The following is a 14,618-nucleotide window of genomic DNA, read 5'->3' on the forward strand; positions in this document are numbered from 1 at the left end:
TGCTGGTCTTTGAAATATCTTTCTGGTGAATGCGTACAGTAGTTACGCAAACAAGTTGCTCCTGATGATCCTCTTTCTCTTGTACGTTCACGTCCTTAATAGGTTGGCCAATATGTGGTCGTTTGTCTGATGATATTGTGTTAAAAGGTTGCAAAGGGCAACATCTTAATGGGAAAAATATGCCAAAATATGTGTCTTGCGTGCATAATACCGAATGTCTCACGTGAAAAGAACTTTCTCTTGTCGCGCTACTGCCCTCAAGTGGTGGCTCGTTGTTGCTACTTCATTTTCTTTTTTAATCGTCTTTTTTTATTAGTCTTTCATGGCAACACGGTGGACAACCGGTTTGTTTGTTTAACAATAAATGCATCAGACATTTTTAGTACTTGATGTTTACCATCCCCCCACACAAAAAAACATTTACAAAGTAATTTGTGACCTGATGCGTAAATTCTTACATTGTAGAGACAGAATAGAGTAAGCCCTCGTTTTTTCGCGTTCAATTGTGACCGCGTTAGACGAAAATCCGCGAAGTAGAGTTAAATAATAACTCACGCGATCAGACAGGGGAGATGGCTGGGCGGGCCTGAGATGATGCAGAGCCAATCCAAATGGCCGTAAACCATGAGTGTAAGTTTTTACAGATAAATAATCGGATGAAAAGCAAATTCATCAGCGTACTTAGCCTTAAATTGCCTTATTCTTTATTTGTTATGGCACTTTTTTACACATTTACACATACCACATAACTTTGAGGCTTCCATTTGCCCTATTACAATATTTGAATATCCAAACAAAGGTTACATTTGCCGTGAAGTTATTTTTTTTAGTTAGCATACCAACCCAAAAAAAACAAAGAATCCAGTTTGTCCAATTTTATTGCATTTTCAGCATGTGAGCATCATTTTATATGTCCTCAAATAAAGCCAAGCTTGACCATTTACAAAATGTTAATAACATGTGAGGCAGCCACTATATAGTTCATCCAAATACTTTTTTTTTTTTCAGGAAAAAAAATCCAATACAGTCACCACTTTTTGATTCTCGTTCATCCCTAATATGTATCCGTACCTTGAGCTGTTCAAGTAAAATATTAAAATAAACACCCCCTAAAAATATCACTCCATCCATACAGACAGGCGCGGGCTCCAAGGGACGCCATGGTAAACACTTTTCATTGGCACACCAGGAGTCACGTGTACATTATCAACATTAGATACGCAAATGGACATTCAGTTCCTTGAAAAGAAGTGTGGAAAAATAAACATGTCACATTCTGTTTTTGTTTTTTAGTCTCCGAGAAGCATTATGTTATCTCTATTAATTACAAAACATGCTACTTGACCGACTCCAACTGGGGAAAAGGTGAGTGGTCCTTTGTGCCAGGCAGCAATTCATGAAGCAATTATTCAAAACTGATAAAGGTGACGTCCAGGAAGTGAAAGATTTTTTTGCAATTTTGACTCCCCAGTCTCGTGCATGGGAAGTGCAGCGAGGATGACGGTTTTTGAAGACTTTTTTTTAGGTCCGGACCCATTTGAGAGGCACCCAGAAACACTCATGCTCCAGTCTTTCCAAAATATTTTGCAGTTCTGTGCAGGCACTGGCAGAGTCCTCCTTGATCAGGACCCGATCGACCAGATGTCCGTATTGTTGATCCACCTGAATGGCGGACTGTCGCATCTCTTGGAGGTCCTCATCCTGTTACGGAAAATCCAAATACACCTGTATTGGAATCTCTATGATCAATGAAGGATGTTTTTTTGGTTGACAACGGGTACCGGGAGAGAGGGAGGTAAGACCGTGTTTTGACTTGAACTTAAGTATCTGGGTCGTCATTTGACGAAGGAGCAGCCTCGGGAAACTCACCGTAATGCGGCCTTGTTCTGCTGCTCCCGGTGAGGTCGCTGCTGTGCGTCGTCGTCTGCTTTCGGGAACTCGAGGTTTGACAAATACCACGTAAGGCTTGAACTCGGCTGTCCGTAGCCTCCTCAGGGCCTGCAGCGTCACGTAAAAAAATAAATGAAGACACAATAACTCATTCAAGGGACGATTGACGTTGTACGACAAGTGACACTTGGAGATACCTCAGGCTGAACATCCACGATGCACATTTTGTTCTTGGCCTGCACGCAGCGAATGGCGTCGATACTGGTGCCGTACTGGTTTTCCTTGTACTCGCCGTGTTCGATGAACCTGACAAACAAAATCAGATGAGCAAAAATCATCATTTAAAAAAAAAAAAGTAAATTTCCCCCCTTTATCGCGGTTAATGGGGACCATAACCCCCCACCCCTGCGAAAATCCGCGAAGTAGGGACACCCCTTCTCCGATGAATTTCTGTGCAATGGTTTGTGAGTACCAGCGTGATTAAAATATGTAAACAGTATTTATACTTAATATATTTGAGACAAAGAGAAGAAGAGGAGGATGTTTGAGACAAATACTATAGAAGTACAAACAACTATTTAATATTTCATTAAAAAGGTTTTACAGTCACAGCCATGTGCAAACCCTGAGTCATTTGGCATTTCTTTTAACCTTTTTTCTAAACTGAGAAACCATGAACCGTGAAGTAGTAGGGGATCACTGTGAATAATAATTTTATCATAATTATTTATCATAATTTTGTAAATTCCGAATTGTAGTCCCATTCATTTGCATCACCCCCTATTAATTCCCATCAAAAATTTGCAACCCTACTTATTGTTGATGACATCGGTGTCAAACTGTTGCTTGGTGATGAAATGATACTCCACACCTTCCTTCTCATGAGGTTTCTTGGGCCTGGTGGTATCTGCAAGGCGACCAATAAAATGGTTTCCATCGAGACAAACTCAACAGACATTTGGATTCTGGAAGCGAGAGACTCACGTGGTACTGCCACTGCGTAGCGATGCAGGTTTTCAGCAATAACCCGCTGCTTGAGTTCATTGATTCGCGCTCCGAGAGAACCTTTGACAACAACGACAAGCATTCTCATTCGATTTGACCGCTCCTGAAGGCACCGCTTCACTTCTTTCGAATGTTTTCCCACAGTTTACCAATGAGAACCACCAGTCGGGGCCTCTCGTTGGGCCGTTGCTGGTAGCGGGTCACCTCCTCATACGTCAGGAAGTCAGAGTCTCCCGGATCGGAGCCGTCACTCGAGGAGCCTTGTCGGTCTTTCCGACTCAGGCGGAAGCTCCTGCGCAGACCGGCTGATTCGGGAATAGTCGAGGTGACGGAAATGGATGGCATTAAAAAAAAAAAAAAAGGTAAGATGGCCACCACACAAAAACTGCAAAGACTTGTTTGGACTGGTTTGATACCCTATATATTGTCTTTTTTTGCGCGTCAAGAATGTTCAAATTACACTTAACTCATTCACTGCCATTCCCTAATTTATTAAGGAATTGAAAATATGACATAAAGCGGCATTCCTGAATTTTTTTTTTTTTTTCTTGCTAGAGTGCAGATAAAGCGCTGGCCAGAACTCTGGCAATCGTTTTCCCTTCCATAAGGGGGCAGCATTTCCCTTTTTTCCCATGTTAGCGCTTTGTTCCATCTTTAGCTGTTGTTAAAGTGCTATATAAACCAATAATAATAATACATTTCATTTATAAGTGCCTTTCAAAACTTTCTAGGTCACTTTATAGTCACAGGATCAGTTATTTTGTGTGTGAGCAGCGGCAGCCACACGCAGCAGTGTTCATTCAACCCGGAATAGCTCAATTACATAGAAAGCAAGCTAGATAGCTAATAGCTAGCTAGACAGCTATATAGCTAATAGATAGCCAGCTAGATAGCTAACGAGCCAGCTACGCAGCTAATAGATATGTATGTATTGTATTGTATTTTGCCCTCATTTCAAGCTCATACAACTCCAGACCCATATAATTTAGGAATTAACTCTTTTTTTTCTGGTGAAAGGAATGGCGCTCCACGTCATATTTTCAATTCCTAAATAAATTTGGGAATGGGAGTAAATGGGATAATGAGGTGGCACCGGATCTCAAAAGTTTGAGAACAACTATCTGAGAATCAAAGCTCCATTGCTGAGGCTGTACAGATGGACCCAACCGACCCTGGGCCCCCACCCGCCATCCGGACGCCAGACTACACACCCAACGAAAAGCCGGCCAGCGTACCTGAATAAAATTCCCAGGAAAACACCTGACCACAGGAGGGCATCACTGGGTTACGCTTAGGAGAGACTACAACTGGTGTTAGAGCTTGTCCCCCGTCCCCGTTTAAGCCTTAAACGTGCACACCTGGAAGGTGAACGAGCAGCGAACGTGCCTGGTAAGAGTGCGCAATGCGTCCGACGTGGCACGAGAGCCCTTGTGGGATGGTGGATAAGGGTGGCATTTTGGTTGGTGGTAGGAAGGGGGCGCTGGAGCACTGCAGCAGATGCAGTTACAGGCTAAGAGGGGGGTAGGGGTTTTGCTTAGGAAGGGATGGAAAGGAGACTCTGCAAAGGGATGGCGCACGGCTCCAAGCGGGATGCTGAATGTACCGGAAACACAAATATTTGAAGGTGACACTGTTTGGACATTACCAGTGAGAGCATTCCAGCAGGATGGAGGCAAGCGGGCGGTTCATGTTTGGCTGAGGGGCTGCATTTCAGAAGAAGGATCCCTCTTTCACGCTATTCGCCAATGCTGGCTTTTTGTTTTTCCTACTTACTCTTAAAACTTAGACTGGGTGAGCTGAATGTTCTTGCCTAACATCCAAGCTCCTGGCCTGCGGTTGGCACTACCAAACGACCAGTGGCGGACCGTCAAGACCTGCAAAGCCTTCTCTGCTAGCCTAAAAATATCTGAATCACAGACTGATGTTAATTCTATTTTGTCCATGAATTCTTATAAAATAATTCCAAATGGTCTTTCTGCTTCCTGTCATTACTTTTCCCCATGTTTCGCTGCTTCCAGATGTGTGTTTTCATATTTAAGCACCCTGGACCCTCCAACAGTAACCCTCTACCCTTGCAGCCAAACATCCGTGACCTCCCTCAGGGCCCGTTGCATCCAGGGAAACCAGCCAAGTGCCATGACAAGCAAAATCAGCCGAGTGTAGGTGCTCTCACCTATGTACTGTCCATTGAAATAGCCCTCACAGTCACAGTCATCTGTAGAGAGGTAAGCAGGGAAAAGAAGGGAAGGGTAAGCGACACAAGCGGGAAGACACCTCGGAAAGAATTTTGAGGAGGCCGGATCGGAATAGCAAAGATGGAATGGAATTGGTGGGATGATGCGATTTCGCCCAAAAACCACTGATAAAAAAATTAATCTACATCCAGTTACAGGTGGGACAACAGGTAGCGCGATGGAAAAGTGATAAGCACATCCACCTCGCATGTTTGAAGTTCTTTGAATTCCTCCCACATTCCAAAACGATACCGTGATACAGTATCCAGTAACGATATTGTGTGATATGTATAAAGTCTAGCATTTTTTTGACAAGTGCCAGCATTTCTTTCTTCACGTTAATCAAGATTGTGATGTATTTCCTTCTGTCTACCAGTTATTGGGCGCCGTTGATTTGCGACAGTATCAATGTGGTCGCGATATTGTTTCACCGCAGTTCTTCCTATCTCTAATCTAGACGATATGCTCTCATTGGTGATAAAATGACAGTAGACTGACACATACTGTGATACAATATTTTTATACACTATTTTTAGATGGATGAGCGATTAGGCGTCGATAGGTGTAGAAATATGCAAGCGTGCCTTTGCCATTAAAAACCAAGACGATTGCGTTTGTACTCACCTTTATCACACGCTTGATCGTCTGAGACAGTAAAAAAAGACAACATATTACATGAGAAGAAGAACAGGATATGGTACATAAATGGCGTCATTATGCTAGTCTGCAGATGAAGCTGATTCTGGTTGTTTTTTAGTGAGTGGAATAGCAGTCTGACATTATCGTTTTGGGCAAACTGATTGTTCATTGTTTGTGTTAAGAGAGCATTTTTGTTGTTGTTTTAAACAACTTCATGTTAGACTAGCATATTTAGACAGTTCAGGCACTGTTACTATGTTAGCATTATGAAATGGCCGCTAGCTATCGAGTGAATTAAGCTTTTTTTGTACGGATTTGTTTAGGACTGAAAACAACGCCTCAGACAAGTCGTTTAGCGTCGTAACATTTTTGGTAAGTTTCTCATGCTAGCTGCTAGCAAGTGATTTTAGAGTGCTGTTGTTAAAGCGCTATAGAAATCAATATGTATTGTATATATTTTTTGAACAGATTAATGTATGTCTAAAAAACTTTTTGTGTTATTTTATCTTGTTTTGGACTGGTTAACTTCTATTGAGCCATTGTTGGATGTGACAAAAATCCAAATTGCCATATGGTGGATTTAAGGCGATAAAAGTCACAAGTGGGGAAAAGCAGCGGTCGGGGCCCCCTGCTGGGAGCGGCTGAAGGGGGAATTAAGATCGGCAGAGGGTAGCTCCCATGTTACTAAGCCACTATGGCCTCCCCCCCTCACTTGCTGTTCATAATCGGATCGTCTGATAACTAACATCTCATGCGGTCCTTCAACCCACACAGATTGAACCGCCGCTCACCTGGCGGCATTCACAAAGACCACCCGTGGACCAAAATAAGGAAACGGAAAAGTGACCTATTTAATCACTCAGTTTTGACAGATAAGGATTCATTTGTGTTATTGTTAGTTGATATTTCTGAAGGTGTGAAACTCACAGGAAGGTGTTTTGGGGGATTTGGGATTGGGTAGTGTGCCCACTTTCATCCGATACGCCAAACGCCTGGTGAGGAGGAAAATGGGAGAAGCGTTAGTATTTTTACGCCGAGGCTGCCATGATGAATAACAGCTTTGCAGAAATTCTTAATAATAATACATTTAATTTTTAAGCGCCTTTCAAACCTCTCAAGGACACTTTAGGCTAGAAAGAAAGCCCATAACAATAACCAGTGACGGACCGTCAACACCTGAAAAGCCTTTTCTGCGGGCCCAAAACTATCTGAATCACGGACTGATGTTAATTATATTTTGTCCACGAGTTATTCTTAAATAATTCTAAATTGTCTACCAGCTTTCTTTCATTACTTTTACACTGTTGTGCTGCCTCCAGATGTGTGTTTTAAGCATTTAGCCAATCACATTTCAACCATCATTTGTTACCAGGGTCATAAATCTACCTGGATGCCGTCACAATCAGTTCTGCGGGCCCTGTCGCACCAAATGTGTCGATCAAACTGTTGCTCTAACTAATCATATTTCGAATTGGTAACCCAAAAGGGGTACCAACTCGTTCTTGAAGACGCAGGTCAACGTCAGAGTTTTCGCAAACTATGATTGGCTAGGCACTAGCCATTCATAGTTTGCGAAAACTGCTCCTATCACAAGCCGCTAGTGACGCAAAGAGCACACTGGCCAGAGCTAGCACACTGTGTGCGAGCTTCATAAGCAAATATATTGTGTTGGTTTATTAGTTGTTTTCTCAACCCACGATGACTGAAGGAGGAGAAAAAATGGATTTGGTTGAATATTTACTGTTAAAGCCATTTTCAAGACGGACTTTTAAAGAAAAATCATTACGAAAGGTCGGTCAGTTATTTCCTTGCTAATGTTACCCTCTATTGGACTTGTAGTAATTCACACCACACTTTTTTAAGTCTGGATTGATTCAGACATAGCACTACTGAAGGCCTAACGCTGAAATTCATGGCCCGCCACAATACCCTCAGTTTCCTACCTCTCCTGGAAGTGTTTGGACGGGACAAGTCCAGCGCGCAGGTTGCTGTCCCCCACTCGCTTGGCCTGCCACCACGTAGGGTCATCCTGGGTCACTACCTGCAGTATGTCGCCACGTTTGAAGGGAAGACCGGCCTCCTGGCATGGCGTTGCTTTGTCCTCCAAAGGGATGTAGTCGAACAAGGCTCTCAGGTACACCTGGGTCGAATAGGAATGTAATCGTTCATTTTGTCGCAATTTTCATCATTTAAGTCTGTCGTATCTACTGATTGAACTGATTACGTTTTAGTTTTAAATGACCTTCAACTTAACCCATTCATGCACCTTGTATTCTCATTACAAGAGGATACAAGCTGTCCCTGAAAGGGTTCAGACAGCTCAATGTCAAAGTCCACCGCCTCACCTTACTCTCCCTGAGTCGGTCTTCCTCTTTAACCGCGGGGATGATCTTCAGCGTGATGGATCCCTGCGACTGTGACTTGGATAGGAAGAAGGGGTCCTTCAAATCGGTTTGGAATACAACATCCATCCTTTTTGACTCACCAGCAACTGACTGATCTCGTCGGGCCTCTTGTGGATAACCGAGATGCCGTTGACTTCCCTGAGTTCGTCTCCCACATGCACCAAACCTGCATAGAACCATGCAGATAACAACAAAAATCTGTTCAAAGGGATGCTGTACGAGATTTATGTATTTGCTTTGACATCTCCGTATGGTCTCAACAACAAAACTCAAGTTGTTCAATCCTCTGGAGACTCAGAAGTGTATTGTAACATACGGATCTTTCTTTTGATTCTTTAACCGTCTTCGCATTCACACTCATCCCTCCACATTTGTCATTATCAGTCAGTTGACTTCTAAAATTAGCTACAAAATCCAGAAATCGGATTCATGACGGGGACATGAGCAAACCGTCCAGATGCAAAGTGAGTTCCGTATTGTCAGGGGATTAGTAAAAAAAGAAAATATGCTCAAATTAGACAGTGATGCACCAAAAAAAACAAGGATTGGGTTTCTGAAAAGGAATTCTTTGGATTGGGGACAATCGCCTTGTGCGATCATGATTTAATCTGGACTAGTGGTTCTTTAATCTTGTTGGACGCACCGACCCCCACCAGGTTCTTATGATCATTCATCGAACCCTTCTTTCAATGACTGTGCCCACTGACTGCAGACTAGACTGAGGGGTGGAGCTCTGCGGCGGAGGATCCACCGAACCCCTGAGATGGACGGACTGACCGAACCCCTAGGGTTCAATCGAACCAAGTTGAAGAACCACTGACTCAGGAGGCTTCAAGGGATCTTAAGGGAATGGGGTCACGTCCCAATTTACCACTTCTGTCTGCTGCGCCCCCTCTCATGATACGAGCCACAATGACTGCCCCGGTGGCCTCGTCCCTCCTGATGGTGGCTCCCTGAGGTATGGGCACAGACATGGTATGCGATTAAAATGTCATCTGTGTGATTGATTGCACCATTTTTCATATATTTGGTGTGTTGTCAGCACTGACCAAAGGCTCTTTGTTCTTTACCAGACGGACGATCTTCACAGACTCCTCCTCTAGGTCATCGTCGTAGTCGTCTGGCAACGGCGGTAGGACGGGATCGAAACTCTTCTGAGCCACCGTGTCATGCACGGACAGAAGGGCCTGCCAGTGGACCACAATAGTGTGATTTCAATTCCAACAATGACAAGGCAGTACGTATTATTTGCCAGATACCAAAATGACCAATCATATTGATAGTAGTAGTCAATCACCAATCAGCAGTGCATCGAAGATTGACACAGCATCTTACTTTTAGATGCGGTGATGTCAGCAAATGCAGCAGCTCCCTCTCCTCCGCGTTCATTGGACGACTCTGCAATTCGTCTGTCACCTGTCAGTCAAAGGCACACACAAATCGGCTACCCTCCAAGCTCGCTCGAAATTGAGTGGTCTGTGAGTGGTGAGCGGGACAGGGTCAGCACTTTTTCCAGGGCTGAAGGATGCTGGCCTCTGAATAAGATGTGCCCGGTGATGACTCAGCATTTTTTTGCAGCTTTCAAGCAGTTCTTGTAATGCTTCTTGGCTGCAGACCACTCAGGGTTATTACCTCCGCCAAGGACATTACTATGTCCTTTATTATTATTGTGTATGCACCTCCATTGGCAGGAGTGAGTGTTTAATCGACTTACGTCTTCGGCAAGAGAGGAGACGCTATGCAGGATGGGAGTTGGACTTTGTCTTTCATACTGTCTCAATCTCTCGTGGATCTGGAACAAATATGTGAAACCATATGCTGCATTGAAGTTGTATACAGCGTTTTATGTAATGTAAATATGGAATATTAACTCATTCACTGCCTTTCCCGAATAAATTGAAAAGCATTACGTAGAGGGTTTTGGGTTTTCTTGCGGGGTTACGATGATTGTGCAGGACGACGAGGTTCGTTTACAAATGCCCGACGTTGTAAAAGTTTCATGAACGCACCGCCGACGTTGAGAATGCACCCTGAATGCTCAGTGTCGATGGAGTCCAATGTTGTGTTGGTTTCTCTTGATCTTTGAAACGTGATCATGAAAAACGATGTACAAATTCGCGACTTTGTGAAAGCAACCTAAATGTAAATGAGAAAGCACCCAGAATGCAACGCGTTGATGGCGTCCGATGTTGAAAAAGCGCCCTGAATGCACCGCGTTGATGGCGTCGCAGGTGTGTGGTGTAAGAGATATTGTATTTTGTTCAGACTTAGTATATGTTAATGTAGTTGCGAGTACGTTTCAAACTCTTTAATATGTACATTTGCTCCTCACAATATTTTACTTCACACTGGAAGCTGTTAACCTAACGTAGTTGAGCAATTTAAAAGAGTGGGCGTCGTGTTCATTTATCGGTTTCGTATAAATGGTGCTGATGCTAACACACGTTTCCATGTGAATCACGACATGGCACGAAATACATTCCCTGAGATCCCAAGTTAGACCTGTAAGCATTAAAACTTGTGAAAACAACATAGAATAAATATGCAAAATACTTATACTTATTCGAGGCTTCAATATATGCATCAATGCAAGACATTACACTTAAAAAGGAATTTGTTAAAGAAAAACATGGTCAATATGCTGGTGAATGGACACCATACTAAAATGATTATTTTGAGATCCAGTGTCAGTTTGTAATAATGTTCCTCACCTTCATCAGGTACGCCAAGCTCCTCTCGCTGAAGACATCCTTGAGGAAAACCATGTCCTCCTTGTGATTGGCATCGGGCCTCAGTTGTGAGGTGAGCAAGGCCAATGTCTCATGGAGCCCTTAAGAGGACATAGAGAAGGAGGAAGAGGATTAAAGAACATGATCCAGGCGGCCGAGATGGCATCAATGGTCTCATCTCACCTGCTCCTGCTGCGAGCACCGGCATGGCGTCTTTCATGGATCCTCCAGGTGAGGAGGAGTAAAGTTTGGTCACACTTAACTTTCACAGAATGAAAATATGAACACATATTAACAAATAGAAATGCAATTTCTTTAGAAAGTAGATTTTTTTTAATCTAAAATGGGAGATTTGAAGCTGGGGTCGTTTGGTTAGTTAGAGAATATGGAAGGGGGTAGAAAACGGTTTATAGATCACTCTTAGTTTGAAATTTTATTCGAAAGTCATGTGTATACTTGCAATGTTCTGTACAGTTTCAAATTTTTATCGGATCATTTTAATCAGTCATCAAATATGGAAGGATCAATGTTTTAAATATGTATCATTTGGGGATCTGGATTTTTCTAATCTGCTGAATAGTAAAGTACTGTAGATATTCTGCATGAACTGGACACTTCCAAATTGGAATCAGTCAAGAAATGTGGAAGGAGGCGTTAAAAACAGAAAATATTTCATTATATTATTCATGGAATTGTGACGGAATAATCCAGTTTTTATTTGACCCTAAGTGAAATGCCCGTGTTAAAATATGCCAGGACGACTACGTCAGCAGCTCCATAAATAGACTCAGACACTCTCTGGGTAGCCATCCAACAAAAATGATGTACTCTACATTCAAATCTCATTAACGGCTTAGCGGGCGGATCACACAAACATGATGGCACTCACCAAGGCATATGATTGGACATCAGATTTTCACGATCTGTCTCAAAATAATCACCCCCACCTCCCCAACCTAAAAATAAATAAATAAATAACAGTGAATGAACTCATTTCAGTCATTTGAGAAACTTCCCGAAGGGACCTGAAGTAGAGCGGAATGCTCTGCTGAACATTAACACTATTCCTTGGTGTTTTAAAATGTGTTAAAAGTGTCTCAATGTGTGTGACAACGCAAGAAAAAAAGACGTCTGTTTTGTTCGCCTATTGTTAGCAGCTTTGAAACAGAAAAATAAATAATAAAAGTCAAGCTGTTCCAAGCTGGCAGTCTGCTAAAATGGAGTTGTCCATTCACGACACGTCATCCACAGGCGTTTACGCGCCTGCGTGTTACGTTGAAGGTTTATATTTGTCAGTCTTGGTTGAGAAAATATTATTATTAACTGTTGTATTGTTAGCAAAATATTTTGAGACTATTCTGGAACCACTATCACACTGCGATACTACCCCGTGTCCGTTACAAAGTATCACACTGATACCGTATCGTGATATTATTGATATTGTGAACATACAGTATGTAACTATCTATGCTCTTTTTTTTTGCTTTAATGTCATGTTACCGGAAGACATAATGTGATGATGTACCGCTTAAAGGACAACCGACACCTTTGGACAAGTTGCATCCATAATTTGTAAAATCACTTCAAATGACTTACTGAGCGCATTTTATAAAGAATCTACCGCATATAGCTATATTTTACGTTTTAAGACTCTCGCTGAATATTCAGGAAGTCTTGTTTTCCATTTGATGACGATCTCCTAAGTGACGTCATGGAGGGAACGCCCGTACCGAGAAAGCGACACACAATGCATTTTGGATACTTTTTTTCTTCTGAAAACACCGCGTTGATCGCGAAATTAGAAGGAAAACTACATCAACAACGCGATGGTGAATCATTGTGTGTCACAGCCAATTGCGGTAACGCGCATAAAGAAGGCGTAAGTTTACACAAATTCCCAGCGGACAAATCAGCCCATTTTCAACGGAGCTTGTGCGCCATCTTGTGCATTTTCTGGGCGCTACATCCAGACAGCTCGAATTGATACGGAAGGACTTCTTTACTCGATTGCAAACATTTGTGCTTTCCTCTTCAGAACTATTTGAATCATATTCATAATTGGATGAGTAACAAGAAAGCATCTTCTCCAAATCTGAACTCTCTGAAGCCATTGTTTTGATTCTGGAGCAAGGCAGTGTGTGACCAATAGCGACGTCACGAACAAGGGGCGGGACTTTCTGAATCTGCCCAGTTCCGAGCACATTTTGTGGCAGTTTTGGGACACTTCAATTCATTTTTATTGATGTTTTGCATTCGACTAAAAATATCAGCCTGCGTGTTTTGGGTATTTTAGATGCTATAAAACGTTTTTCTGATGTCAGTTAGGAAACAATTAATATGGTGTTGGTTGTCCTTAAAGTACTATTGTATCATGAGGCCACCGGTATCGCAAATGTTGAATCCAAAGTGTAGTATCGTGGTGATATCATATTTCAATTGGGTGGTAACCGTGACAAAATATTGTCAATACTTTCATTACAAACCATATTTTGACGGAGAGGGTAAAGTGACGTTGACAATGCATCATCATTGTCGTATCTCTTTCGTTTTTTTATTTTTTTTACGATAGCGTGGCATTGCTTTGAAAACACCTTCTTTGTCACGTGTATTGACAACATATCCCGATGTCGATACTACCGCCGATGTAAAGAGCTTGTATCGTGAGCACATGTCACGAATGAAGCTAATCCTCTTGTTTGTTCCTCATCACCCTTCACTGTCGTCGTCATGATCATGATGGTCCCCAATAGAAGGGAGTGGTCCTGGCATCCCCCCCACGAACGCACCGCGAAATTACTGCACCCACTTTTCCGGTGACATATTGCCGATCCCCCATCCCCCGCTAACTCCCTACACCCTAGCCTCCGTCCCTCATCCTTCCTGTGCAGTATCACGCTGCTCTTTCTCGCCGGCAGATTGCGGAGACAAAAACGGGGTGGGGGTGCTGCGGGAGGAGGGAGCGTTCCATCTGGCTTCTGTTGATGGCGTTAAAAAGGCTAAAAATATGAAATGAGGTGTCCTACCTTCTTCCTCTTGTTCTCTTGATGTCTGCAGCCACACTGCTGCCTAGCCGGTCCGTCTTCCTCCTGCCTCCTCCTCTTCTTCCTCCTCCTTTTCAGGCTGTTGTGGTCACAAACCAGCTGTACACTGCCACCCCCCCCCCTTTTTTTTTTAACGCCCCTCCTTCCACATCGTTTCCCCCTCTGTCCTGTTTTTTATAAACGCATTCGGTGGATGCAACAACTGGATAAAAATGCCATGCACACCAGCATCCTGTACCAAATCAATCAATAAATCAGTGTATTAAAAAATCAATTCCAGCACACTTTAATCATATTAAGAGTACTTGATAGTTCAGTGATTCCTAGCAGATCAAAGTTCATTCAAAAAGTAAACAAATCGAATTATATCTATACCAAATAAATATGACTTTACAGTATAAGTACATCATTATTATTTAACAGTTTAACTCATTCACTGCCATTCACTAATTCATTCAAGAATTGAAAATATGAAGTGGAGCAACATTCCCAAATTTGTTCGGGTTTTTCTTCCTGGGGTGCCGAAAAAGCACTAGCCAGATCTCTGGTCATGGTTTTTATCTTCCACTTTTTTACATGTTAGCGCTTTATTCCAGCTTCAGCTGTTGTTAAAGTGCTATATCAGCTAATATGTATATATTGCATTGTATTTCAGACAGCCGCCCTCATTTCAAG

At 42.6% G+C, this 14,618-nt stretch overlaps 1 protein-coding gene and 2 long non-coding RNA genes across 9 annotated transcripts; 2 read left to right on the forward strand and 1 right to left on the reverse strand.

Moving 5' to 3' along the window:
* Positions 1–693: 693 nt before the first annotated feature.
* Positions 694–14,053, reverse strand: mpp3a (MAGUK p55 scaffold protein 3a). Of its 7 annotated transcripts, none has more exons than XM_089017982.1 (21): positions 13,926–14,005; positions 11,792–11,858; positions 11,086–11,164; positions 10,885–11,003; positions 9,888–9,965; positions 9,509–9,589; positions 9,223–9,360; positions 9,045–9,126; positions 8,254–8,339; positions 8,114–8,188; positions 7,712–7,908; positions 6,696–6,760; positions 5,754–5,774; positions 5,069–5,110; positions 4,131–4,196; positions 3,045–3,200; positions 2,875–2,955; positions 2,704–2,797; positions 2,088–2,196; positions 1,870–1,998; positions 694–1,701 (listed from the first exon to the last, which is right to left on the reverse strand). In XM_089017982.1, exons 3-21 carry the CDS (start codon positions 11,120–11,122, stop codon positions 1,522–1,524), a joined length of 1,836 nt encoding a protein of 611 aa, XP_088874108.1. In that variant the 5' UTR covers positions 11,123–11,164; positions 11,792–11,858; positions 13,926–14,005; the 3' UTR covers positions 694–1,521. The 7 variants fall into 7 exon arrangements, with proteins under 7 accessions (XP_088874108.1, XP_088874105.1, XP_088874113.1 ...); XM_089017979.1 differs by having other exon boundaries at positions 8,114–8,209; XM_089017987.1 differs by lacking the exon at positions 11,792–11,858 and having other exon boundaries at positions 13,926–14,053.
* LOC148885338 (uncharacterized) lies at positions 1,641–8,998 on the forward strand. Its single transcript, XR_016117991.1, has 3 exons — positions 1,641–1,795; positions 3,040–3,257; positions 8,886–8,998. It is a non-coding gene; the product is annotated as an uncharacterized LOC148885338 (long non-coding RNA).
* Positions 9,009–9,943, forward strand: LOC148885339 (uncharacterized). The gene is made up of 3 exons (XR_016117990.1): positions 9,009–9,131; positions 9,247–9,410; positions 9,515–9,943. It is a non-coding gene; the product is annotated as an uncharacterized LOC148885339 (long non-coding RNA).
* Positions 14,054–14,618: the final 565 nt, after the last annotated feature.

This window comes from Hippocampus bargibanti, linkage group LG17 (genome assembly GCF_051943395.1).
Source record: "Hippocampus bargibanti isolate YZ-2025 linkage group LG17, ASM5194339v1, whole genome shotgun sequence".
Classification (NCBI taxonomy): Eukaryota; Metazoa; Chordata; class Actinopteri; order Syngnathiformes; family Syngnathidae; genus Hippocampus; species Hippocampus bargibanti.

What these genes read in the sequence shown, in the direction of transcription:
- mpp3a (XM_089017981.1), bottom strand. Translation starts at nt 11,122, where the DNA reads ATGAAAGACGCCATGCCGGTGCTCGCAGCAGGAGCAG. An exon ending in GGGCGCAGCAGACAGAAGTG is followed by an intron (nt 8,340 to 9,044) that starts GTAAATTGGGAC and finishes GGTTCTATGCAG; the next exon opens with GTTTGGTGCATGTGGGAGAC. An exon ending in CCGACTGGTGGTTCTCATTG is followed by an intron (nt 2,956 to 3,044) that starts GTAAACTGTGGG and finishes TTGTTGTCAAAG; the next exon opens with GTTCTCTCGGAGCGCGAATC.